Source organism: Misgurnus anguillicaudatus, chromosome 1, assembly GCF_027580225.2.
Source record: "Misgurnus anguillicaudatus chromosome 1, ASM2758022v2, whole genome shotgun sequence".
NCBI lineage: Eukaryota > Metazoa > Chordata > Actinopteri > Cypriniformes > Cobitidae > Misgurnus > Misgurnus anguillicaudatus.
The window spans coordinates 2,322,501-2,349,701 of record NC_073337.2 but is presented as its reverse complement, the minus strand read 5'-3'; the positions used below and the strand labels follow the sequence as shown (position 1 = coordinate 2,349,701).

The 27,201-nt window shown below is 38.6% G+C and overlaps 1 protein-coding gene across 13 annotated transcripts in view; it reads right to left on the bottom strand.

Moving 5' to 3' along the window:
* erc1b (ELKS/RAB6-interacting/CAST family member 1b) overlaps window positions 1–27,201 on the bottom strand; it is a 248,349-nt gene that overhangs the window by 152,313 nt on the left and 68,835 nt on the right. For 8 of the 13 annotated variants that reach the window (XM_073875633.1, XM_055191226.2, XM_055191227.2 and 5 more), the window contains 4 exons: window positions 26,428–26,565; window positions 15,731–15,871; window positions 11,320–11,460; window positions 2,127–2,320 (listed from right to left, as the gene is read on the bottom strand). In XM_073875633.1, coding sequence (XP_073731734.1) covers window positions 2,127–2,320; window positions 11,320–11,460; window positions 15,731–15,871; window positions 26,428–26,565 — 614 coding nt within the window. Of the gene's footprint in view, window positions 1–2,126; window positions 2,321–9,299; window positions 9,336–11,319; window positions 11,461–15,730; window positions 15,872–26,427; window positions 26,566–27,201 lie in introns of all 13 variants that reach the window. The other 5 variants (XM_055191233.2, XM_055191223.2, XM_055191224.2 and 2 more) reach the window with 1 other exon arrangement.

Below are 27,201 nucleotides of genomic sequence, written 5' to 3'. Positions count from 1 at the left end.
GACTTTGAAGGCATTTTTGTGCAATTCCTGCCTCCACACCACTGATCTTCAACAAGAGGAGCTTTGCTTCTCCATCTCTGACTGAAAAAGGTAATCCTGACTGAAAACACGAATCTCGTTCAGAACAGAAAGCGCTGCTTCCACCTGCCACCGGCGTCTTGATTAAAAACGCAGGCGGTGAGAAAAGAGGACGCGTCTGAATAACTTTCCGTCAAAACCGAATCGACAGTCAAACTCTTAAGAACTGCGAGGCAACGACATGGAGAACAATGCTGGGATTTTTTGAGAACCGAACTCCCCGTTGTGTATCGACAGCATAACCTCACTCTCGACGGTAATTACCTCGGTTAACAACTACGGCTTGCGTTTATTTCAGAAACCGTTGACACGAATGACGCGTGGAGCCAAGCATACGGAGTTTGTTTTATTCTAATCCTCTCCTAACACATATTGGTTAAGAAAGCGTGAGAGATGTCGAATGTTAGTCAGATTAATATTTATGAATCAACAGAAATCCACCTTTCGTGGCCCGTGTCGCTGCCAGCTTTGGCTGCGAACGTCTACTAGGAAATAAATACATTTCCCTGTCAGTGCTCTTCTTTAGCATGTTGGCTCATACGTTTGGCATTCGAATTCGGTCTCCTGTCAATACACCACGTCAACACCCACCCCATTCAAAACTCTTCACCTCCAGGCCGGACTCTCCTCTTAAACTCTTCCTCGCATTCCCGTGTGTTTACACTTATTTCAATTATTCATCTCCTTTATTTATTTATGCAAGCCAAGATGAGAGACAGGCCTATATTTGCTTCACATTAATTAGTCCAATTACACAGGCTGAAAACAGATGTTTATACCAAGGCAAACACTCACTGACAGAAACCCCAACACATCCAGAAATGGAGAAAAACACACATAGCACGAACCCAGCTTTTGCACAAGGGAACAGGCTGCACTTTTCGGCATCTGTGTATACAATAAACTGACTAATGGGTCGATGATGCGGCGTGCATAAAATCGACGCATATTTCTGTTGCTATCTTCAGAGCATTGTTGAACTAAGCCGTCCGTTTCATTAGTAAATGATCTAAATTAAAACAAACTTATTGACAACGTCACTGTTAATGGGCTGCTATGAATTTAAATGATCTTTAACTGGCCTCCAATCAGATGAGATGCTTCCAAAAGAGAAGTTCGCAGGATCACTTTTTCGGGAACATCACGTTGCACAAAACATACCTTGTTTCAAAGAAATGTGTTATGGATTATAACAAAATCTGCAATGTATGTCTGCAATGCATCTACTAGACGTGATCCATGACAATGCCAACATCCCACGATGCTGTGAGATGAGCACTGAGGTACTCCAAATATCCTGCAAGTTTCAAAACGGCACACGTCTGCCAAAACAAATTGAGGATAAGAGATGAGTGAGTAGGTGAGAAGGACAGCGAATGAGTGAGATATGGTTTAACCCCATGACCACAGTTTAGTGATCTTAAAGCACTTATGAGCCCCTACTGTACGTACACAATACAATTAAAATCGTGCATTAATGAATCATCGTCTTTACAGGCGTGAACATTACGTGGGGCAGTGCCACGTCAGTCTGGATGGTCGCAAATCTGTTAGTAGCAAATATACATGCACACATGCTCACTTGTGCAGTATGCCAAAGCGTGCAATGGCAATAAGAAAAAGCATTAAACTTCATGGCAGATGGAGAATGGAAAATGGATTTGTGGGAGTCACAGAAATGAAAGAACGAACCAAATAAAATGATTGTTTGGTTGGCAAACATAAGCAAAGCGAGACATGATAAAGTACAATGCGTCAAGAACGATTTGTGTAAGAGCTAGTGTTTAAAGACAGACACACGAGAACTAAAGTATATAAATAAATGAACTAAAATTAAAATCACATCCGTAACTGTGATGAAAACAATAATTATTTGTGTAATTTGGTTTGGTTTCTATAGCGATACACAACATCACAAGCTTTTGGTGAGCTGGATCTGACAAACATCTAATACTTTTGGACCTTCCTCAATGTTTTTGTTGGGGTATAAAAATATGAATAAATGAAGTTTTAACCAGCCCAGTAAAGGTGAGTGTGTGTCTGTTTACCTCTCCAGCTCATTGATCTTGCGATCCTTGTCATTCTTTTCATTCTCCATCTCTCTGAGGATCTCCAGGAGTCGGTCCACCTCCGTCTGCGCCTTCCCAGCATCCTCTTTGTAACGCGCCACCTCCTGCTCGAGCATGGCAATGCGCTCCGAAAGCCCCGCATTCGTCTGGGCCTCAACTGCGGCTGACTGCGCCTGCAACAAACCGTTAACCATTAAAAAATGGTTTATGAGTTCAACCTGGCAAGATCTGATCAAAGGTGTCAGAACATTTATATGCCACATCTGTAATCATTCACACTTTTATTATTCTTAAAAAGACTAAAATAAATATTATTTACATTTATGCATTTAGGAGATGGATTTATCTAAAACCAAGTGTATCAGTATGCATGCTCCCGGATCGAACCCATGACCTTTTGAACTGCTGATGCAAGGCTCTTCCAATTAAACGGCAGAAAAGCACATACAGTATTTTTTTACTTTATTTAAACACGTCTGGTTGTATCAAAATATTTGTGAATATATGATACTTCAATGTTGGACAATGTAGGCCTCAAACCCAATAACATTTTTGAAACAGTAATTCAATGTAAATGGTTTTGTTTGTAACATTTTTTTGCCCCAAGCATCTCTTCTCAGGATTTGGGTTATGATGCCACTGCCCTGAGTACAGACACAGACACTGTCCTGCTTGATCCCACGAGAAGATGTGTAGTAGTCATACTGTATATGTGCGTCATGTGTGTTTTGAAGTCTCAGACATCCACTCACACCTGCAGGCTCTGTGTAAGCACCCCCATGACATCACACCAGGATACTGTCTCATTACAGGGTGTGCGTGTGGACGGATGGAAACACAATCATACTGAAGTCATCAAAATAATTAGTGACATTATAGGCATTTAAAGTGCTGGGTCAAGGACCTGCTTTAATGAAAAGTAAATCAACTCGCTTCCCCAGACAATTAAAGGAGTCGGGCACAATGAGTAACTGTGGTAATGTCTCTTTAATAAAAGTCCTCTAAAAGGACGCAGGTGTCTTCCTGCTAAAAAAAACCTGTCTGCTGTGAAAACGCAAACAGAGTGAGAACACAGGAGCACCGTGTTATTTGCATCACGGATGTGTGTAATGTAAGTGCGCATTTGTGCCATCTGGGTTGTAATGAACCTAACATATACAAATAGTTTGAAATAGATTTAACTTTTTTAAACAGTTTTTTGCTTAAAATATGTATTTAAAAAATAAGTTACACAGTTAATATAAATTTGATTTTTGCAGTGTGCTTTTTGTGACTACACTCTACACACAAATAAATGTGGTACATGCCACAAAAAAATTGGGGCTGAATCAGTCCAAAAATAACCTTTAAAAATGTTTTGTTTCTGCTGTTGCAGTAAATGCAATCCTGTATTACTGCGCTACTGACAAGCCTAACGCATGGATGACAAGCATACACAACAAACGCACTTTTTACATTAAATTCAAAAGACTATGCCCTTCTTGTTTTACACATCATACATGTATAATAAAGAGCAAATAAATTGTCAAGTTAAAAGAGTAATTTGTTTTTAAAGCAGTTGGGTGTGTTACAGAGTATTTCAGTGCCGAATGCACTTCGCCAGGATTTGTACAAGATTCTGAAAGTTTTTTTTGGATTACGGGTCCAGCTGACGTTTCAGGGGTTTCTATACGTATCACTTCTTTATATGGGCACTTCCCCCGGAAAACCCCGCCCACACGTCAATCAGCGGGAGACGCTAGAACTTGCAAACATCACATCATGCGACACAGCTTTGTTTAATATCAAAACTCAACAATGGCACGAAAGAAGAAATGTGTTTTTGGATGTAAGGAGAAGAAAGTCAGCCTAATGAAACAATGGATATAGTTTATTATCCGGGGTAGCAGCGGAGTTTTGCTTGTGTGTGTTTGATGCGCTGGATTTCATTGAAAAGTCCCAACCGAGTTGCATGCGGTAAATAAGACTTCTGTCTTATGTTGGAAATAGTCGCGTGCATATTATATAAATGACACGAACATGTAGTAAATCATAAGTTAAAACAGTGTTGTATAAAGTGTTGCATGACTCGTACTCGCTCCACCCGCAGTATAACTCCTCCTTCTTTAGGTTTTCATACGTTATCGGAAAGATTCGGTAAAGCTAACCTTTCTTTTATAAATCTGATTAAACTAAAGACTCTTCGGAGATATAAAGGATGTAATCCTACTCTATAGGTACTCCAGATTAACATCAGAAATGCAGAAACGGCGTGTGTTATGTGAGCTTTAAATAAAAAAAAACTTTAAAGGTTTTATCTTTGTGTATCTACAGCGTAAAGAGCGTGTTGCAGCCAATTGAATGCAGATGGCTTTATTATTAACTAAGTGACCACCTGACTTTCACCTAGGCATTAAGATATGCAAATTTCTCATCAAAAATATCTGTGTGAAACATTATAAACATGACAATCATCTGCCGACTCTACTGTTTCAGCAATTCCTTTACGTTATTACAGACAATCTGCTTTATTAACGGCTTTCCTTTTGCTTCGCGTGAGCTACATTTACATTTAGGCAGATGCTTTTATCTAAAGTAACTTATAAAGATTAGTAAACAATTAAAGTGATGTATCATAGGGAGGCAATTAGGGATGCAGCGATTAACCGGTTTCACTATTAATCGCGCTTTAAAATGTCACAGTTAAGTAACGTAAAGCCTCTGCTTCACCGTGTGTTTTTGTTTCACGCACGCACGCATGCACAAACCACATCCACAAACCACAGAGAGGCGCGTGCGTCATGCAGACTGGTTGGGGCACTGTATGACAAAGCTCTGCGTTTCAAAAGAATATTTGAGCGTGACACGTCTCTTGGTTGTTCGTGCATCTGGTTTGTGTGTGTGTGCTCCTGCATGCGTACGCGAAAGAGCCACACTCCAATCGGTCTGTACAGCATTATAAACCCTCACTGCAAGGGAAATTCCTTCACCGGGACAGCTACCCTGCCCTGGACCACAAAACCGGTCGTAAGTGGTATGGGTATATTTGTAGAAAAAGCTAAAAATACATTGCATGGGTCAAAATGATACATTTTTCTTTTATGCCAAAAATCACTAGTATATTATGTAAAGATCATGGTCCATGAAGATACTTGGTAAATTTCCTACCGTAAATATACCAAAACTTTATTTTTGTGAGTGGATGCGGCAAAATCGCCATCAAAATTGGCCAGACTTGCCTAGAAACTTTGCTTTGCTACTGTACCAGTTCCTACGGGGGGTTAGCCAGTAGAGAGTGCTAAAACAAAAAAAACCTTCATTATTAATATGCCTGGTAAGGACTTCATTTGGACTTTGGACTTTAAATGCGATTTCCTCAATATTTTGATTTTTTGCACTCTCAAGTTCCAGATTTTCAAATCGTTGTATCTTGTCAAAAAAAATCTGTTCTATTGTCCATTTTAAAAGATTTAACCTTATGGACTGTTTTGAAGTCCAGGGTCACACCAAGAATTGTTTGTAACACTGTGAAGAATCTTTAGTAGCACCCTTATATTAAGTAGGCCTATCTCTAAAACCGGGTCAAAAATCCCACAAAATATTATGATTGGCTGTTACTCTGCAGACAAATTACTTTATAAAAACGTGCTATATTGCACCGGTATAGGAAAAATGTACAGCACAGCCGAGCGTCTGGACCCTGAACAGCCGCTGCAGTCTGGCATGAGGTGAAAGAAGACTGTTCTGGTTTACAGGGGATAATATTTGAAGGTGACGTTTAGGCCCCACTAATTAGCTTTATTAAAGTCTCGGACAGAGGTTGAGTAGGTTTCCACTGCGACCGCCAAGAGCTTGTCATGTGTGGATGGACTAGTCTGTGCGTACGAGACCAGCAGAGAAATGAAGGTTTGTATATGAAAATGCACGATGAACACAAATAATAGAGACAGCTGGCAAAACATCAGGATCTAAATATGGTTCAGAGTGAGGGGAGATGGCCAATCCAAGTTACCCATTAATTCAGGACTGTATACGTTTGTTTATGTGAACATATTTTTCTGTGAGAACTAATAAATATGACCCGTGCTTGCAAAATAATTCGGAATGGGCACTCTTTAATTTTGAGCTACAGTCGAAAAAAATGATAAATATTGATTTTGGTTGAAATTGGGTTTTTCATAAAAATAAGTAAATTAAGCCCTCGTCAAATTATACCAATGTTAGTCATTAGACATCTAAAATAATCTTTATTTGATTACGATCTTCCTCGCACTGACTGACAGATTCGAAGCATGCGTGCGACCCCAATATATACACAGAAATACAGTTTTAAAAATGTCTGTTTTAACAAGAATTCATGCAGGTATAATGGGTTATATTTTGAGTGAATGTCTGGGGAAAAATATCTGATGTGCTACATTATATTAGATCATCGCATTACAGTAGATCTTAAAGCTGTCTGTCTCAATGGATATGTTAACATGCACCTAATTTTGTCAATATGACTGAATTTAATCAGATTAAAGGTTACATGCACCCTAAACATTGCAATCTGATTAAAATGTCTGTTTATATGTACGTTCTATATAATCCGAACCGAACGTCTGCATAAGCGCACAACCAGGGTTGCCAAAATCATCCCAAAGGACATTCAAAACTAGACCAAAAGCATTCCAATGACTATACACAGTCCAAATACGAATAACTAATAAACAAAATCCTTTCATCTTTAACCCGCAGGAAAAACAACCCTCTCGTCGAGGTCACATTTTATCTCTGGATAAATGTACAAAGCGGAGTTGGAGAAAGTTGTGCTTAAGACGTTTTCAAATATAGGTAATGAAAACACACTTTTCAAAAAGCACAACGCTATTTTATTGCATTATGTAGTTTAATGGTATGAAAGAAATTAACGCCGCAAAATGTACAATGCGAGACCACATTACTTTAATAATGCACGTTGTCATTGCCCTGCTATTGCATGTTTCTGTGATGAGAATTATGAGACGTAATATTAGGTATGCACCAAATCCAGATTTTTTGGGTTTGGCCGAATACCAAATCCACCGTTTAAAATTCATCCGAAACCGAATCCTACTTGCATCCGTATTCCATTAACACAGTAAAACACATTAATGAAGTAAACAACGTCCACAGTACTGTAGTGTAATTTTCATTTTACTTGATTTTAACGGTAAATAAAAGGATAGGCAACATTATGCCAGGATGACAAGTGGGAAAAACTATTTTGACAATTACCATAAGCCTATGCATAATGAAAGCGATGTGGTGCAATGCGTTTCTTCTTTCGTTTTTTCTAGGTGTGTCCACGAAATGTGAACCGCCCCTAAGGCTTACCGGAAAAAAACGCTTATCTCCACGTCAGCATGCGATGTGTGTAATCAACGGCCGCGAGACTTCGACCACCTTTGCGCAAGCCTAGGGTTCTGTGGGAAAAAAATCTAAGATTTGGCCGAACCCGAACCCCGTCAAAAAGCCCAGTATTTGTCCGAATCCGAATCCTGGATTCGGTGCATCCCTAGTAAATATAACATAAACTTGAGCACAAATGTTCTGCGCATCTCAATCATATTGATTAAGGTCAATACGATTACAAACAGATTTTTGGTTGCATGTAAACATACCTAATGTCAATCAAACAATAAAAGAAAGAAACAAAAGTTGAACATAATATATTTTTCCAATAGATATTGTTTTTTACTGTGTGTGTGCTAAATTTATTCGTTTTATCAGTGATGTTAAAGTATGGATGCAGTGATTTTATGTCAACTTGACACTTGACACTGACTCGATGTTTTAACTTCATGCTGCGTTTTTTTACAGTGCGTGAAACACAAACAGACAGGGTTGGAAATAACTTCATCTCAGCCATCTCTGTTGGTAAGCTTTGTACAAAATGTTGGTATTGGACCATCCACCCGGCACCACGTCTCAGAGAAACGGCCAGTGTCTCTGTCTTAAAAACGGGATTGTGGGAAATAGTGGTTTAATAATTACGCTTAATAACATTTGCATGCCTCTGTATGTTTGACTGGGCACAATAACAAAACATCTACGTGAAAACAACATGAAGCTGATGACTGGCAGCCATGTTTATGTGTGTTTGTGCTGACTTGCAAGGCCTATAAATGTCTCTGTGAGAAAGCACCTCGCCGTTGATCGACACGAGTCTGCATGTGCGCGCAGTCAGGGTGAAAACGAGAAAGTTTTGATGCGTCTCCACATGAAGTAGCTATGGCACTATTGCGGGGACTTTTGGTTGGTTTTGTGTAATGTAGACGGGTTGGATGACACGTCTGTTCTCATATCTAACACTGGGCTGACACCGTCAGCGTGCACTCCTGACGGTCACACAGGGACAGCCGAGTCCCTCGCCCTTTCGCTGTCTCATCCAATCAGAAAAGACGCCCGCAGAGCTGTCAACGGGTTTTCACTTGCACCGCTTTTATACGAGACCCTTCGCTAACACAGACGTACACACGCTGCCAGAGATTTCATTACTCTTGGAACAGATGATGGGACCCAGGTCATGTAAAGAAGTCTGCGTGTGTGACGGTGATTGATACACAGAATAGTTCAATATCACTCTTTGCAGCAGAATTGCATTTAATTTTACATTTTATTTATAGTCTGAAAACTAGACTGCATGCATGAAATAAATATCAAATGCATATGCTTTACATTTTTAAATAAAAGAGAAACAGAATCGGCATTATCAAAATGACTCCATGTAAGAAGATCTGAATCAACCTGATGGTGATCAAAGGTGGACCAAATGTATGAACTGTTTATAAAACTAAGGATTGAGACTAGTGATAAGGACACAAACTACAGCATCTCTATAAGCACGTGCACAGTAGATACCGACACAGTTTGATGCGACAGATACAGTATCAGCTCAATAAATTCACTGCGAAGAAACATCAAAGCACACAAGATCATCACTTTCAAACATTAGATAAGATCTCATGCAAGTGCATTTCTGAACACAGAGACTTCGCTAGCTGGTGAACATATCCTCTCCATCTTACATACATACGAAACTAAACTTCAGATAAGTCGTGAGCTCATGCAAGCAAAGCTCTGCTCACTCGTACACAAACACACGACTAGCGCTGCTAAGGGAAGCTTTTTACACAGAGATGCACTTACAAGATTGGAGGGATGGCCTGACATGAGCTCAGAGCGCTTTCGGATAAAAAGAAAAACAGAAAGAAAAAGAACTGGGTGATACAGGTACATGGAGAGTGATGACCAAATATACTTTCAAGAAAAAAAGCAGAGGAAAAGGAGACAAAGGAGTACAATTGTGTTATTAGCGGGGAGGTTAATTGCGTCTGCACAATAGTGTTTACACTGTGCCCGTGAACGCATACACTTTAAAATATGCAAGGGATTGGAAAAATAAAGCTTTGTTATTTGAGAAAGCTTTTGCTCATGCTCTCTTTCACAGGTAAAAGTTGTGTTTTCGGAAATCCAATTTTTGATTTCAAACTGACAGATGTCTATTAAAATGGATTATATGCATTTGTATTCGTCAAGCAGTGTCCTAAATTATGAAATGCAAAAAATAGCCCTGGTAACTTATAAACAAAGAGAGCTGCCTACCTAGGCAGCATGTTTAGGCATCATGTCAGCGTTGTATGCTTAGAGAATAAAGAAATCCCAGAATGCATTGCGAAAAGCCCAATTAAAACCTTAACATGCAATGGAGAGTGCACTGTAAAAATGCGGAGTTATTTGTGTACAGTATGAACAAACTATATTTTCCCAAGTAAACCAAATTTGTGTATATTTTACCCAAACATAGGCATTTTTCAGTGTGTTGTTTTGAATGAAACATCCTAAAAATGTATAATAAGGGTCAATGACTCACATACATACAGTATTGTTGTGTCTGGGGGCATTATTTACTAAAAAAAAAGATACATTTATAACATGTCTTTATTCTATCAAACCTACTTAGTTTAAATGCATTTTCAGCATTTTAAATAATAAATACAAATTTTTGTTTTGTAACATGGCCGTACAAATTAGCAGGTTAAGACTGATAAATGGTGTTTAAATGACAAAAAAATCTAAATAAGATACTTTGGCATTATTTTATGTTTGAAACCTTTCTTATAAAGAAATTTTATGAATATCCAGTTGTTGGGATGTTGCGATAACTGAAAAACTTTTGTAAAACAATTTGGATGTTTTTAAATGTCAGTACAACCGCAATCATGGGCTTTTTAATAAGTGGATACAAAACAGTAAACATTTACATTTAGGAAAAATGATATGTAATCATCCAGTAAACCTCATTATGGCTGAATAAAAGGTTTGTAGATTTCTCCTTAACACTAAAGAATAGCCACTTTAATGTAATGGTTAGGCTACACTTTCAGTGTCAGGTGGTTCAACCAATGTAAAACCAGAAAAAATATATTTTATCAAATAATAATTGTTATTAGGATTATCATTTTAAATTACACTATCAAATAAACAAACAATCAATCAGCATGACAGAGGGGATATCAAAAATATTGTGAAAAAAATCATTAAAATGTGCTGAAATGTTGTTCAATAAACAAAACTTTTAAACACATTTTCCTAACTCAAAAATATGCATTAAATCCATGTTTTACTTATTTTTATGTTTTTATGAGATTGTTTTGTCATTGACCCATAAATAGATTTTAATTGAACTGTCTGAATCATATGAATTGTATTAAAATGAAAAAAAAATTTCAGCTCATTTTATTAGGATTACTTTGCCCAAATTTTGGACATGCTATATTATTATTATTATTGCAGCAACATGCTACCCAAAATTACCTAATTGAGTCTACCGAATGTCTTGTACACTTCATGTGAGATTTAACAGAGTTGCTGTATTTCTGATTAGTGGATTATTTGGTTAAGATGCAACTTTAGCAGGCAGACAATAAGGGAACTCACTAGAGTTTGAAACAGACCAAATATCCTCTCAAATATCTTCCACTCGACAGGTAAAGGGCACTTGAGCAAACATTCAGCTCACTGTCATCGTTTTAAATGCTGTCGGAGCGCTGCTAACAGGTTGCCAGTCACCGTAATAGCTTGTTACACACCCCTGGCTGTTTAGCTGACGAAACCTGCAGCACTTGCTGGCTGTGATGCTTGAGTTCCCATGAAGAGTCTGTCTCACCTTTTTAAGTTGACTCCCGAATTTGGTGCACTCCTCTCTCTTCTGCTCGAGAGCGATTTCAAGACTCTTCAGCTTGGAGTCCTTCTTCAGTCCAGAGGATGCCAGGGACGAGGCGTGCTCCTTCAGGTCCAATAGAGAGGCCTGGGAGACGAGGGATGGAGAGGCTGAATCAGTCGCTGAAGTAGAACACTTACAAAACAATTCATCTTTTAGTGCACATGATTAGGGTTCAGAGAAAAACAGCTAATGGGAAGCAGTAAAAGGTTTTGCTAATATCACACCACGGTCCCTGATTGCATTGAAACAACCCGAGCATAAACACACGTGAATATTCTGATCACAACGCTGTCCAGTGCTTTCAAGCCATTTTCTTTCTGTAACAGCATTTGTACCTTTATTTATGATTTCATAAGACACTGAACATAGCAAATCTTATTAGTGCTTTGTGTCACTTTTAAAGGTGCAGTGTGTAGATTTTAGCAACATCTAGTGGTGAGAATTGCAACAAACGGCTCAGTCCATCTCTCATCCCTTCCCCTTCGAAGCACATAGAGAAAACTCGCAGTGCGACCCACCGTGGTGTGCATGTCACAAATTAAGGACGGTTTCAGCAGTAAACAAACACATTTGCGGAACAAGCTTATCTGCTGGTAAACTCCCCAAAGAGTACTTTAAAGGTGCAGTGTGTCATTTGTATAAGGATCTCTTGACAGTAATGCAAAATATAAAAACTATATTATCAGGGGTATATAAAGTCCTTTTTATAATGAACCGTTATGTGTTTATTACCTTAGAACGAGACCTTTTCATCTACATACACAGAGGGTCCCCTTACATGGAAGTTGCCATTTTTGTGCCGCCATTTTCTACAGAAGCCCTTAATGGACAAACTTTTTTACTAAGTTTTCTCCAACGATGACATGTTTTTTCCGGTGTTTCGTAGCTTCTCTATGCATTTCAAAAGCAAGGGGTGAGCACTGGACTGAGCCATTGGTTGCAATTCGCAATCTCACCACTAGATGCTGCTAAAATTTACACATTGCACCTTTAAGTTCCTTCCAGATGCATTACCATAACAACGTGCGTACATCCGATTAAAGCATCTTTAAAAATGTTTAAGTACAATCGTGCCCAGCGAGATGTCTTCAAGTTCGTGTGAACGCAAACGGACAGCAGATAGTCCTCGTTTACATTTGTATATTTCAAAATATATTTTTGCATTATATATAAGCCTATATGCATCAATAAACACGTGCCACACACATACTCACACACATACATTCTAAAAAAACTAGGGATGCACGATATATCGGCCGACATATCGTTATCGGCCGATAACTGCTTATTTTTAATATTATCGGTTATCGGTCTGATAGCAAAATTAGGCCGATAAATGAAAGCCGATAAATGATGGATTATTTTGGTTTGTTGAACCACTTCACTTGCTCATTGCTGGCTATGTGGAGTTTTGTTTGGTGCTTTTTGTGACATAGCACAAAGATGACACGTGTTGCGGGCTTAAGAAGAGTATGCTAGTCTAGCGCAAAGACAAGATGTCCGCGGTCTGGGAGTTTTTCATTGTGAAAATAATATGAATATTTATCGGCCTATATATATATATATGTAAAATACTGCCACCGTCGCCGCCCTAGATAATAAAGTTATGTATATTATATTGCATTTCTGTCAACAGATCCTCCTAAAATGTACACACTGCACCTTTAAAGCTAAAAAGCTCCATTTATGATTAGTCTGTAAAAGCATGACCAAAAAAGATGAGCAAAATGACAGCACTGTAATTTTTGGCTGAACTTTTCATTTACGGTAATACAGGTCCTTTATGGCAAACGATTTGCTGAAATCAAATCTAGAATAACAATACTTTGCAACAATGCATAACAAATATTGCTATAAAATGAGCTCTCTGGGCCGCACATATGCTGTACATCAGTTCTCTGTTTTGTTAAGGCGAGTCCCAGGCACGCCGTTAAAACTGCAGGCCTCCATCCGTGAGGCCTTTCCGACAGTTTCCGCTTACAGCCCCACAATTTCACACTCGACTGGAGTCCGCAGACCAAAAATACACATTTAATGTTCATACTGCCGCCCCGCGTTCTCTCGCGTTGGTAAAGAAAACAGAAAAGGGGAATGATGGACTCCACACTTTGTGATTAGAGCGCGGGGGAGGCCGAAAGAGCTCTCGACAAAGAGGTCATCGCTCAGAAGAGACACGACGCGGGTGAAACCGGGATGTAACAGATCGCTGAGCAATGGGAGTCTGCTGCACGCGGCAGCTGCGATCCAATGCAAATATGTGGGATGCTTGCGAACTGTGCATTAAACGGGTACATGCATCAGTAAAAAAGTTAAGATAAAATTTCATCCTACAATCAAAAGAAAGTAAAAAGAAATTAGATTTTGTGACTTTTTAGGTATTTTTGCATTATAAAGAAAGCTTCTTTTCAATTTCTCACTGAATTATTACTGTAAAATCTCATTCTCGAAAGCACAATGATATATAATTTGTCAAGTACTCATGAGTACTTTATGCAGTCCATAAACGTCTTGGCAAGATTTAAGTTTAAATATTTACACACATGCAAAGGAAGGGGATAAGTCTATATATTTGGGAACTTGAGGCTTCGTTTTCTTTACGCACGATTTAATTCCGTACACTTTTGTTTGGATTTTGAAAATCTTTTGACCTGGAAACAAGCTTCACCCTCATGCTAAAGAAACATCTAAAGAATTCTGGAAGCAAAGATAAAGATGGGAAACAAAATCCCTGCAGGTGACGATAAGAGAAGAAACATAGGAGCCGAGTGAGAACATGTGGTTCGGTGCGAGAAATGAGGCGCATGGGGGCGAGCGAGGAAGTGGTAAAATGGCGGGACCGCGTATCGCCCGCGTTCCCGACGCAGACGGCAGAGAGGAATGCGGAGATCACAGCAAACAAGAATAACCTAAATAATAAAATAGCCACAGACGCAGAGCTCAGGGAAAGCAGAGGTGCAAGAGCGTGATCGTTAATAATGATTTAAAGGCCCGTGTATTGATGAGATGTTAGCCTTATCGAGAGAAACAAAAGAGGGAAGGGGAAAGCAGAGAGAAAAACAAAAAAGGCATACCAAAAAGTGAACGAGCGAGCGAAGCTGAAGACAGCAAGAGAAATGAATGGTGGCTCTCGGGGAGGGGTCGTTCCCTCACATTGAGAAGCATTCATTTATCTTCCTGTCGTACACACACAAACACACACGCAGGCAGGAATGACAGTGCTGTGGGTCCCGCATGTTCTCATCACTACGGTTCTTCTGGGATTGTGAGGATGGCTGTTGGATCAGTCTGTCTATATCAGAGGTTCCCAAACCAGGAGGTTCTGGGGGGACTTAAAAACTTTTTGATTTGTTACTGGAAAAGCTCATGCATTTAAAAAAAATGTGAATTCGCTTACTGACGCATGTCAGAATTTCCAGACTTTTTGTCCGTGGAACAAAAATAGTAGTCGCACTTTTCAATGTAATTACACTGGGCTTTCAAGTTTTAAACAGGACACAAAAGCGCCATAAAAGTGGTCCATATGACTTGTTGCATTATATTACAAGTCTCCCAGAGCCATGCAATAAGGCACGTAAGAATAACCCCAAACTGGTTTTGTGAACTGGATCAAGAGATTCATGATTCCAAGTACAACACATAATGATGCATTCACGGGTTTTATGATGATCTTTGTAAGACAAAAGATTGAGAAACGTCGCAACAGTGTTCTCAACGGTTGATGCTCTTTAATGCTGTCCTGGGATCAGTTTCAGCCTCTTTAATCCAGGCCTGACGCATAAAGGATTATTGCATTACGAATGCGAAGTCGGCATCTGAATTGCACAACGTGATTCTCAGCTCCACGGCTGGACGACTCTAAGCTGTTTGTCTGTTTGTTAGTTGCATGCGACCTGCCAAAACCTGCCACGTGAATGCTGTTGCAAATAAACAATCAACAAAGGCTACAATATCTTTGCAAAAAGAGCAGGTGTTAAATATCTGACGTTTATACTTTGCGTATTGAGTATTGGTTAAAATGCACAGTGGGGATTTAGTATTTTCTAGGCTTTAGCTTTTGGTATAAGAATTGAATGCGGTTTACAAATGTGTAGCCAGATTATGTAAATCCATATTTAGCATATTAGCTATCAACAGTTATGTTGACAAGGCCAGGTGGTCGTGACATCTCAATTTGAGTGGTCCAAGTCAGCTACCTAGACACAGATTGCATCTGTGCTTTATTTCAAAATCTTTCAGCTAGGAAAAACCACAAGTTCAATTCCTTAGAAAGCTCTACTCAACAAGATTTGACTTATTATTCAGACCCAAAGCCAAAGTGTGCTGCTGGACAGGGAATAAGTGTAAAACTCCTCACCTCTCTATCGGCCAGGTCTCCCTGTAGTAAGCCGACCTTCTCCTTGAGTTCTTTGAGTTCTTTCTTGTTGCTCTCGATTTCTTCGTTCTTCTCCCGCTCGTCTCTATCCCTCTGTTCCTTCAGACGCTCAATAATACGCTCCTGCAAACACAATCAAACACGAGTGGCTATGTTACACGTGTGACCCAATATACAGACACAGATCAGAGCTATTATTCTCTTGTGTTCAGTTTTGCATGAGAGATCTGTTGTATTGCAGTATGTACAGGAGAGGAAGAGACCAGAGCGTAAAACAGGTACTTAAAGAAAAAAATGATTTTAAGTTAAGAAACGCAATAACGGTGGTTTATAGTTTGATTTGCCACAGTTGTAAGGTAAATAAAATTGCATAAAATTAAAATAATGTTTATAACTTTCCATATTTTATTTAAAGAAATATTCCCAGAAACAAGAACAAAGAAACAATCCCAACTGAGGCATAATAAGGGTCTTATCTAGCAAAATGATCAACTGTTTGGTTGGGAACGTTTAGAGCCCTTTGAAGCTGCATTGAAACTGCTAATTATCTGAATGTTTTTATGAAAGGGGAATATCATTTAAATAAAATATGCAAATATGCAATTTTAAACATTGAAACTGTTGAGGTCCATTAAAGTCCACTATATGGAGAAAAATCCTGAAATGTTTCACATAAAATAAAACTTAATTTCTTCTCGACCGAACAAAGAAAGACAAACATCATGAATGACATGAGGGTGAATAAATAAAAGTGGAGTAAACCTTTAACTGTCATAAACCATTTCAATCGGGTAAGAACAGTGGAGATTTTAATTAGGGCTGCGAAAAAAATATTGATACAGCTAACTATCATAATACTTTTTTTTCACGGTAGTGTATCGATATTTCAATCTCTACTATCAATATTTAAAAAAAAACCATCAAATCCCTCTGTGTGCTTCAAACAACCTCCTCCACCGCTGTAGTTGTCACTGTCCAGTTGTTTGTCATATATGACCATTCTGCCAATGTCTCAGAAGTTAGCGGGAGTGAAAAAATTTAAAAACACCTGCAGCTTTCAAAGCCGACGTGTGGGAGCACTTTGGCTTTAAAAAAAAGTTTTTAAAAAATCAGCTCTATTTTTTAACATTTTTTTTATAAAAAAAAAGTATAACATGCATTGTACTGCATCGTATCGTGATACATTGTATCATGCCCCATGTACCGTGATACGTATTGTATCGTGAGGCCCTTGCCAATACCCAGCCCTAATTTTAATATCAGCAACTCTGTACTTGACATTTAAGAGATCATTTTAACCACCTTATCTTGATGCTTTGTATGCATATGCAATAAGGTGGTATCTGTTAATGGATTAGCTAACATGAAGTAACAATGCAACATTTTTCATCATTTATTAATCTTTGGTAAATGTTCATGTCAATACAGTTTTAATGTTAGTTCATGGTGCACAAAGTAATGTTAACAGATACAACGCTTGTTTTTAAAAATGTATTAGTAATACTGAAATTAACATGAAGTAAGATTAATAATAAATGCTGTCGAAGTAATGTTCATTGTTAGCTAATCCATTAATTAAAGTTAACAAATACAAAATACCACTTTATGCAACTTTAACTGACTCATCATCATCCGAGATTCTGTGCCCCACATGACCTCTGGTTTCAAGATTAACATTTTTTAAATTGTCTAAATTGAGGTAATTGTCATTAGTTTAGTCACTGATATAACAGCTTATTAATAAAACAGTCAGACGTTTTTGTACATTGGTTTAGCTTATACCAAAATACAGACGAGGTGCCCTTGAGCAAGGCAATTGCTCCCAGCGTGCCATGCGTTCACTACTCACCGGGATGGTTTAAACACAGAGGTCACATTTAGAGTATATGGGTTCAGAAAGAGTCTCACTCTGGTGTGTTTGTGAGCGTGTGTGAATGATAACCATGATCAGTTCATTACTGATAATAACCCCACATTATACTCAGATTTACACATTCATAGTAAATTTATTTCATAATTTAGTTGACTTCAACAGTAACATTTTCAGCATTTTAGCTAAGCAGTAATGAGATTCATCACCTGATAAACGGCTATTTACAGACCTGCATTACTACAGTAAAAGTTTAATTTTAAGTTTGTATGCGCCCCCCCAAATTTTTTTAGCACCAGCCGCCACTGTATGGGTTATTATAATTTACTTTTATTTCATCATTTTCCTGTTTTTATGTATTTTATTCTCTTTTTACATAATTTCTATGTTCCTTTACCCTTATATGTCTTTAACTCTTTCACCGCCATTGACGAGATATCTCGTCAATTAAGAGAAAACGCTTCCCCGCCAATGACGAGATTTTCCGTCTTTCCGCAATACCGCTATTATTTTAAACCCGGAAGTATTGCCCTATGGCAAGCGGCTGCATGTCTGTGTCTGTTTTAATGATCGCTCTGAATGGGATCTCTATGAAAAGTCCGTCACAAAAATGGAATTATCTCTGCTTTTTGCTCAAAATGTGGTGTTTTTGCAGAAACCTACCCATATTCAAAAGCTGATTACAACAGAACCACTGAAGGTAGGATGAAACGTTTTGTTTTTTTTGTTTGAAAGCAGAAGCTGTTCTTTTATTTGGTATATTGTATGTTTATATATTTAAAGAAGAACATTTTCTGGAAGGCATTAAACTTTGGTGAAAATCATGAAAAACGCTGGCGCTGGCTGGCAACTTTTTTTAAAAACGCTGGCGGTGAAAGAATTAATGTTTACTCACAATTATTTTATTTTTTTGTAAATCTGCTATGCAACATTGCAAAATTGTTAAAACTGCTATAGAAGAAAAGTGGTAACACTTTAGTAAGATTGCATTTGTTAAAATGAGTAAATGCATTAGCTAACATGAACAAACAAGGAATATTTTTAAGAATTTATTAATATTTGTTATACCACGGGTCTGTTGAATGCTGTATTTTGATTGGCTGAGAAATGTTCAGTGGGTATGCATTAATTTCTGATAACCGCACACCTAACCTGTCAAATGTCTTAAAAATAGGCATCAGAACAATGTTTGTGGTAACCGTGGTATAAGAGGAATAATTGACGGTCCTTTGAATTATTTGAAAATAATGCACACACCCGCGGTGTAACGGCACGACGCATGCACCTTGGATGTGCATTTTTTTCTTATAATTCAATGGCCCGTTGTCAATTATTCCTTACTTAATGTCAGTTAATGCCTATACATTGTGCATTGCCTAATGTTAGCAGGTACATGTATTAGTTAATGCTTAAATTAATATGAACCAACAATAATAAATGCTATATTTTGTTCATCGTTACTTTATGCTAGCTAATGCATTAACTAATGTTAACAAATACAACCTTACTGTAAAGTGTTATCAATTAATTTTGACAGAAAGAAAGGAATAGATAGAGACTACCAAACTATTTTAGACTGTAGTCACTAAATAAATATAAAATGAAAGTCTCCAGCACTATAAGAGACCATAATCAGTTTATTTTTCCAATTCTATAAAGTAGTTCAAGGAAGTGTGTTTGGGGTTATTTGCATTGCTTGTGGGTGTAATATTTACCCAAAATGAGGGTGGGCGGACACCTGTTGGAGTCTACAAAATGCAGAAATTGTTTTTAATCCCAATAACTGCAAGCAAACTTCACACAGCTTGTGGAGTACATTTGAATGAATGCATTTGCGTGTACAATCCATTAATTTAATATGTCAACTTTGGCAAGGTGTTGCTGCAGGATTTGGCCGCAGCACAGTAGCATTTTGAAAATTGAAGTAATTTCAGAAAAAAAATAGTTTGGTCCAATTTCTAGCGGAGTTACCCAAGGGTGAACTGCTACTATAACAGCACACTTTAATAACAACGCAAAAAAACCCTTCATGAATTCTGGAAGAAAGAGACAGCGAGAGAGTAATAATCCGAAACAATAAGAGGTCTGAGAAAGAAGTTCTGGCCAGGCTCATGTTTACAGTCAATGGTCTGTGAAAGAGGGCAGCTGGAATCGTGAAGATCATCAGCCTCCAGAACATTCGCACCCGTGTCGGCCAAAACTCACACACCGAGCGGCCGAACCGGACATTAATAACACGGTTTTGTTTCAAGCCCGCTCACCGCGAAGGCTGTATTTCACTCTCCTGAGCCGACGTTCCTGGCCGATCCTTGTTGAGTTGTGACATTAAGCATGACGGCTCGTCTCTGCGCCAACTAACTTTCTCTCAGCGAGCACCAGATGCGTCCTCGGTTTGGAGTGCGTGTACACGGACAAGGCCTTGAACGTGTGTTGTATGCCATTCGAGGTGTGTGAAGTGGAAAAGCATGCATGTCTAAGTAGCTAAGGACAGAAACAAACGTCAACCGTCAGAGCGAGAGAACGTGGCGTAAAATGCGGACGTCAGTATGTGTGGCCAGCAAAGCGTGACGGCGCTCCTCCGCAATATGCGAACGGCTGACTAAGTTCATTTTTGTCCCTCGGCTGACCGCCCCACTGTTGAGGCCGGGAAGTAAGAGGACGCCCAAACCTCAGGGCGTGAGGGTATGTAAGAGAGATGAGGTGGGGAAAAGATCCCCGTCAAACTGCGGACATGTAAGACAACGCTAATAACCGCTGGGGCCGACTCATTTATATTCATGAGATGAAATTCAGAGGCGGGTGTGGGGCGGCTGCAGGATGCCAGTTCTGAGAACTGTGCTGCTCCGGACACTCATGATCTGAAACTCTTGCCTTTTTAATAGGTTAAAGCATTTATGTCAACCACAAGTAGTATACATATGGAAAAAACCGCCTGCCAGGTTTAATGCAAATATATTCAGCAACTCTGATTTATAAAGATTTAAGGTTATTACTTTATTTTGATGGTCCCCTTTCACATTCTGTTGACTAGGGATGCACCGAAAGGAAAATTCTTGGCCGAAGCTGAATAAAATTAAAAACTGAGCCGAAGGCCAAATACCGAACAACCAAATAATTTTTTTCTAATTATTTTGCCAATTTTGCACAAGTTACATTTTCAGAATGTCATTTTTACTTTATTTATTTCACATTATTTAACAATGAAATTTTTTTTTTAACATTCCAGTAGTTATTGTAGGTTCACTTCTCTGATCAGATAGCTATACATAGACTTTACAACTGTTCCAATTACATTCATCCACATTAATGAGAGTGTTGGTTAAATGGATATTAATCAGATCTTCTACTCCCATGCAAAATGCAAATAACCTTTTCATTACTCTGCCTTAAGAAACTTGCAACAACGCTTATACACTCACCTAAAGGATTATTAGGAACACCATACTAATACTGTGTTTGACGTCATTTCGCCTTCAAAACTGGCTTAATTCTACGTGGCATTGATTCAACAAGGTGCTGAAGGAATTCTTTAGAAATGTTGGCTCATATTGATAGGATAGCATCTTGCAGTTGATGGAGATTTGTGGGATACACATCCAGGGCACGAAGCTCCCATTCCACCACATCCCAAAGATGCTCTATTGGGTTGAGATCTGGTGACTGTGAGGGCCATTTTAGTAAAGAGAACTCATTGTCATGTTCAAGAAACCAATTTGAAATGATTCGAGCTTTGTGATATGGTGCATTATCCTGCTGGAAGTAGCCATCAGAGGATGGATACATGGTGGTCATAAAGGGACATGGTCAAAACAATGCTCAGGTAAGACGTGGTGGTAAAACGATGCCCAATTGGCACTAAGGGGCCTAAATTGTGCCAAGAAAACAAATCCCCCACACCATTACACCATTGCATTAATGAGAAATTGAACAGGTGTTCCTAGTAATCCTTTAGGTGAGTGTATATCACTGTATGTTGAGCAGCGGAGGCGCGTCTGCGTGCACGGTCAAGCCCAGTCAAAGGGAGAGAGAGAGACGGCGGCAAGATTGACAGGAGATGACAGAGGAAAAAGCGCTCAACAAAGTGGTCTAACAAAAATCTTATTGTTATTTAAAAAAATCTTTTTTTTAATATAAGGTTGTTTGTCATTGTAGGACTTAACTGGTTTTAGGAAGTTTTTATTACATACTGCTGACGCTCTTCGTCGGACATGAGATGAAGAGCTAAAGTCTCTCATTCTCAAATAAATTACCACTCACATTATCCAACCCAAACCGTGCTTGAGTGCGTTTGACCCCCCAAAGCCTGGTTTGTTTGACTAGTGTAATCAATTTGTACTGCGCGCCGTTTGGTTAAGAGAGCGCTTTACTTCCTGCTTTTTTCAAAACAATCGCATCTTAATGACAAAAGCGCACCCAGTGTGAGTGCGTGCATCTGGGGGAGTAGGAAGGGGGGACAATGGTGCTGGGGCATAATTTGGTTTGGATAATATGAGTGCCCCCTAAGAAACGTTGCACATACACAAAAAATGCTGAGTTATTTTCAATCCAGTGTGGGTCAAAAAGATACAAACTGGAAAACTAGAAAATTTTTATATTTGACCCAACAATAGGTTAAAACAACACAGCATATTAGGTTGAAAACAAACCCGCATTTGGATTCCGTCCGCGTTATGCGCATTGCAGAAATCATAGGGCTCTACTAATAAAAATGAATAACTTGCCTCATCTTACTCCACTTCTTCAAGTCTAACTGACAATGTAATTGTAAACCAAGAACTGCCTGCATCCGGAAGTGCTTGCGCAACATTACGCACAGTGCGTAAACATTTCGATCACTTATCGACCTCTCGTTATCGTTTTTATTGTGAACATTTACATAGGAAATTATCGTTATCGAATTATCAACCAGCGCTATGGTTATAATGACCAAAATCAGCGCGATTATTAATATTATCATGGTTTTGTGAACAATTTCTAGAAAAAAGTACTGATGCAAACCAAATGCAAATTTACATGTAAAAATTAAGTTTTTTAGCCACGAGGGCCGGTACTGTCACCGGGTTGAAGGTTGCTATCCCTAGGCCGCCAGTACTTATCCAGCCCCACTTACATAATTTGCAGGTGATATATGTCCCTGCCGCTTTATGCCCAAATTGTTTGTGTCTTGACCAGGTAATCTCAAGACCAACCATTTTTTCGAAATAGAAATATAGGCGAAAACACAAACACATTTGTTCCCTTTCAGTAGTTTTTGAATAAGTTTAATTAAATAATATTAAAATTCCTTATGGTAGGAATCAAAATAAAGTGTAAGTAATTTAAGTGCAGCTACAGTATGATAAGCTGACGCTTTGCTTGTCAGAGATAAAAGGGGGAAGACGCACTCACATACACACAAAATCTAAAAGGGCTGGTGGCTAGATACAACCATGCACCGAGTTGAAATGGTGCACACAAACATTATAGCTGAGGTAGAGTTGATGAGAAGTGACAGGGATTGACCCACAGATCTTTACTCTTGCTGTGAGGTCAAGCGTAGTGTGAGAATGACTGAGTCCTAACATAAAAGTGTGTGACAGTGCAATCTTCACCACTGTCACACACACACACACATTTACCACTTCTGATGGGCTTCAACTTTAGTCTACACGTAACCTGTGAACGCCTGTCTCAGAAGACATCACACAATACAAACCCATCTACAGCAGAGCCATGCAAAAACAAAACATTTTTCATTATTTACGCACAAGGGCTATGTTCAAGCTTTATTTGCTCTTCAAAACCAAAACACTGTTTTACATTGGTCAATATTTCATTTAATAATGTATTATACTTTAGTTTGTTTTTCACCAGACCTGTTTTGTATGTCTTTAAGCCAACTGAAATATGCGCTGCTTGTCATGTAAAGTCAAAATGCAAAAAAAAAAAAACACAATGCAACAAAAATGATTCACAGTCCAGAAGAACAAAGAAAGCCATAGAGGGTTTGAATGAGACAATGGTAACAATGGTTTATTAACATAAAAAATAAATAATGTCAATGAGCGCATTTAAATGAACAGATAACTATCAAAAATCAACTTATTATAGAAATGTTTTCATGCGTTTACATGCTAATCAATAAACCATCCCGTGGGTTTACACAGGATTTGGAGATTTTGGTTTCTCATAGGCAGTGACATCACAGTTCATTACACGGCTCATTGGAATGCTTGATTCTGATTGGACAGTTGCAACATTTGCAAGATAACCGCTGAAAACTAATAACACATGGTAACCCTCATGCTGCAAATCATTTTGACAGGTTTAATCTTACACAAAATTTTAATATAAATATGTCTTTTAATAACATATATGACATTATATTTACAAATGACTAAACCGAAAAGTGTGTTCATGACAACTGAACATCTTGTCTTATCTTAAAACCGAAAGGGTTTTCCTAAAATCTTTCGTGATCCCATTTTTTCAAACTTTAGTTGGTGTGTAATGTTGCTGTTAGAGTATATACCTGCGAAATGATAAAGCTCAAAGTTCACGGCCAGGCGATATATTTTAATTAACAGAATTCGCTTTTCAAGGACTACAGAGAACGGCCGGTTTGGACTACAGCCCTCTACTTCCTGATTAAATGATGTCAGTAAAACTGTTTTTTACTAAACCCCGCCCATAGGAATACGTCAGTCACCAGCTTTGGCTCAAACGGCTCTGCTAAGCCAAGCTGCTGTCGAATCACAACACACTAAACAAACTACACAATCAGAACTCGATACGTATTTCTGAAGGAGGGACCTCAACCTTTAGTGAAAACAGCGCTTTAGAATTAAAGCTGCAGTCCGGCACTTATTTGGGTTTAAAAATATCCACAAAAAAAAAAAACATTTTTGAGAAAAAACAAACCCGGCCAGTGTTCAAAACTATCTGCTTGCCTTAGCTCGATTCAAAACGGTAATCTTGTAATAATAATTGTAATTCCAGTAGTACTGGTGGATTTTCGCGGGAAATTCGAGCACCTGTTTGCGTCATTACGTCACTTCTGCACACATAAAGAAGGAGTCCCAGCTAGAAGGCTATATTGCATGTGAGGATGATGGAGGCGGATATTTATAGCATTTTCTCACAGCACTTGGTGAACATCTGCAGTGCTTAGTTATACAAAAAGCTGCTTTCAGATGCCCATCGACTGATTGTCTAGCTTCTGTTTTTAACAATGTTTTAATGCGTGTGTTTCTCTAAAGTTCACGTATAAACTGACTTGCATCGCGTCACGTGCAAACAATAGCGCAATTTGTAGAAATATATTACAGCAAACACTTAAAATATCCTGTAGTGCATCCTTACTATCAAGACAGCATAATAGCAAATGTAACTACCGTGTAGACATGTACGACTGCACAACATGTAGAGAAATACGAGTAACGCGTCCTCATTTGTAAACAATACATACTCAGACGCGTGTAATAAGATGAGTATTACATGACAGCAAATATAAATGAAAATAAACGCCTTTCTTCAGGAATATTATCTTTCTACAGTTGGTCTTCCATTGATCTGAGGTAAAGTTTCCCACTGGGATAAATAAAGTATCTAACTAAGATGAACACTTCTTTACTTTTCCTCACTGTCCAGACATAACTGACGATTTTACTCACGTGTATATATAATGTTTATTATCCTACGCAGTCAGAACAAAAGTGGATGTTACTTCCTTGTTCAGATGACATTTTTCGGTGAAAATTCTTATGTTGGTTATACTTTCAAAAAGTATACTCTGTGATTGCTGATGACAGTATCCAGAGCGACGCGGTGATTGACAGGTTCTCCTCAATACATTGTGTTCTTCCGCGCTGTTTTGTGCCAATGTACAACTCACGCAAAGTTGATTATTCCACAAATAGCTGCAATTGCAGATTTCGAACAGAGATGACGACAAAGAGGAAAAACATCGGACTGCATCTTTTAAGTAAATTATTTAAAACGAAACACATAAAACATGTTATATTGCACACCATAAACACAATCATAGCTTCTAAAACACAGGAAAAAACGCGCGCTTTAAAAATGAGCAATTAAAATATTTCAAATCAATATTTAATGTTTCTTACCTTACTTATGAAGTAAACAGCTGTGTAATAAGCAGGTTAATGTATAGGCAGCTGGTTGTTATCATGAAATAAGCCTCCGCTTCGCGCTGGGTCCAGATCACACTGTCAGGGCTTATTTCTGCGAAAATGGCTGCCTATACATTAACCCTTACCTATAGTATAGTTATTAAAATGAAAACCTGTCTAAAGCTATACTGTTGTATTTCTTTTCATGTCTGCAGAACCTGTAAATGTAAATTCTAATTTTTTTTTATTGAATTGTAAATGAGCTTTGAATTTTGCAGCTTCTCTTCCAACGGCATAAGTCAAGAGCAGACTTTTATGCGTTAATTTACACTTACTTGCGTTTGTGACCTTTATCCTTCAAACGTGGATACAAGCACACATGGACAAAACTGTGAGAAAGCCGGTTAAGGAGCTTACATGCATAGCAAAAGCGGGATACCGAGCAAAAAACTACCTGTGCCAATCGTACTTAGCTTAAGTCGTTTATGATTTTTTCCCAATATTTTATTTTACGTGTTTACACGACCTTACACGTTATTGGTTTATGGAGCATAATTGGCGTATGTCTGTGCACGTAAACGCACTCAATGGCTTTCTGTGATATAAAGTAAACACCTTTTTCGCTATGAATACCATTACTTCTATGAAAAGTCTTCAATAATCCTCTAAAGTCTTAAGTGTGTATGAGTGCATCCCACCTTCTCAGCCAAGGCCTCCTCCAGCGTGGTAAGGGCCGTATCAGTGTTTGAAGTGTCCGCCTGCAGGGATTTGACACGCTCCTTCAAACTGGTCATCTGCTTCTCTTTATCCCTCAGCTGCTCCTGCAGGTTTTCAATCTGCATGGAGACAAAGAAATTGAACAGATCTAGATGAAGACATGTCTATTAAAAACATTTACTCACACTTCAGCACAGCGTAAACTAACCAAATCGATTTTTCATTTCATTTTCAATGCACTGAAAATTCAGCACGGGGAAAGGGTGAAGATCGGTTATCCATTTCATCCGAAAATAAATAATGACCTCATTAGAATCATATTCTGAACTAATTCCCTTCATAAACTTATCCTTATCTGCGTTTGTGCCTGGCGTGCCCGGGACGGCACGGCTGATGAACGACATGGAAGAGATGGGCATTTCCATGTTTCGCTCAATTCATCATCTCCAGACAGCTCAATGAAAAGACTGACTGTTCCTGTCCACCGTTTCACATTCAATTAAACGCTGACGGATTTGATAAATAGTTGCCGCTTTTGTTTCTTCTAGCTGCTTTGGAAAAACCTGCCGCTGATAGAAAGGCTCGCAAGACAAATATATTTTATCAGCAGCAGGCCTGCCTCCAGCGTTAAGGGGGAAAGTTCTGAGGCAATGTATGGGTTTTTAATTGAATGTGATTTTTTACACTCATATGTCTATTTTATCTAATTTGGCAATGTTTTAAGAAACTGCCAACATCGGTTTGCTGCTTTTGCT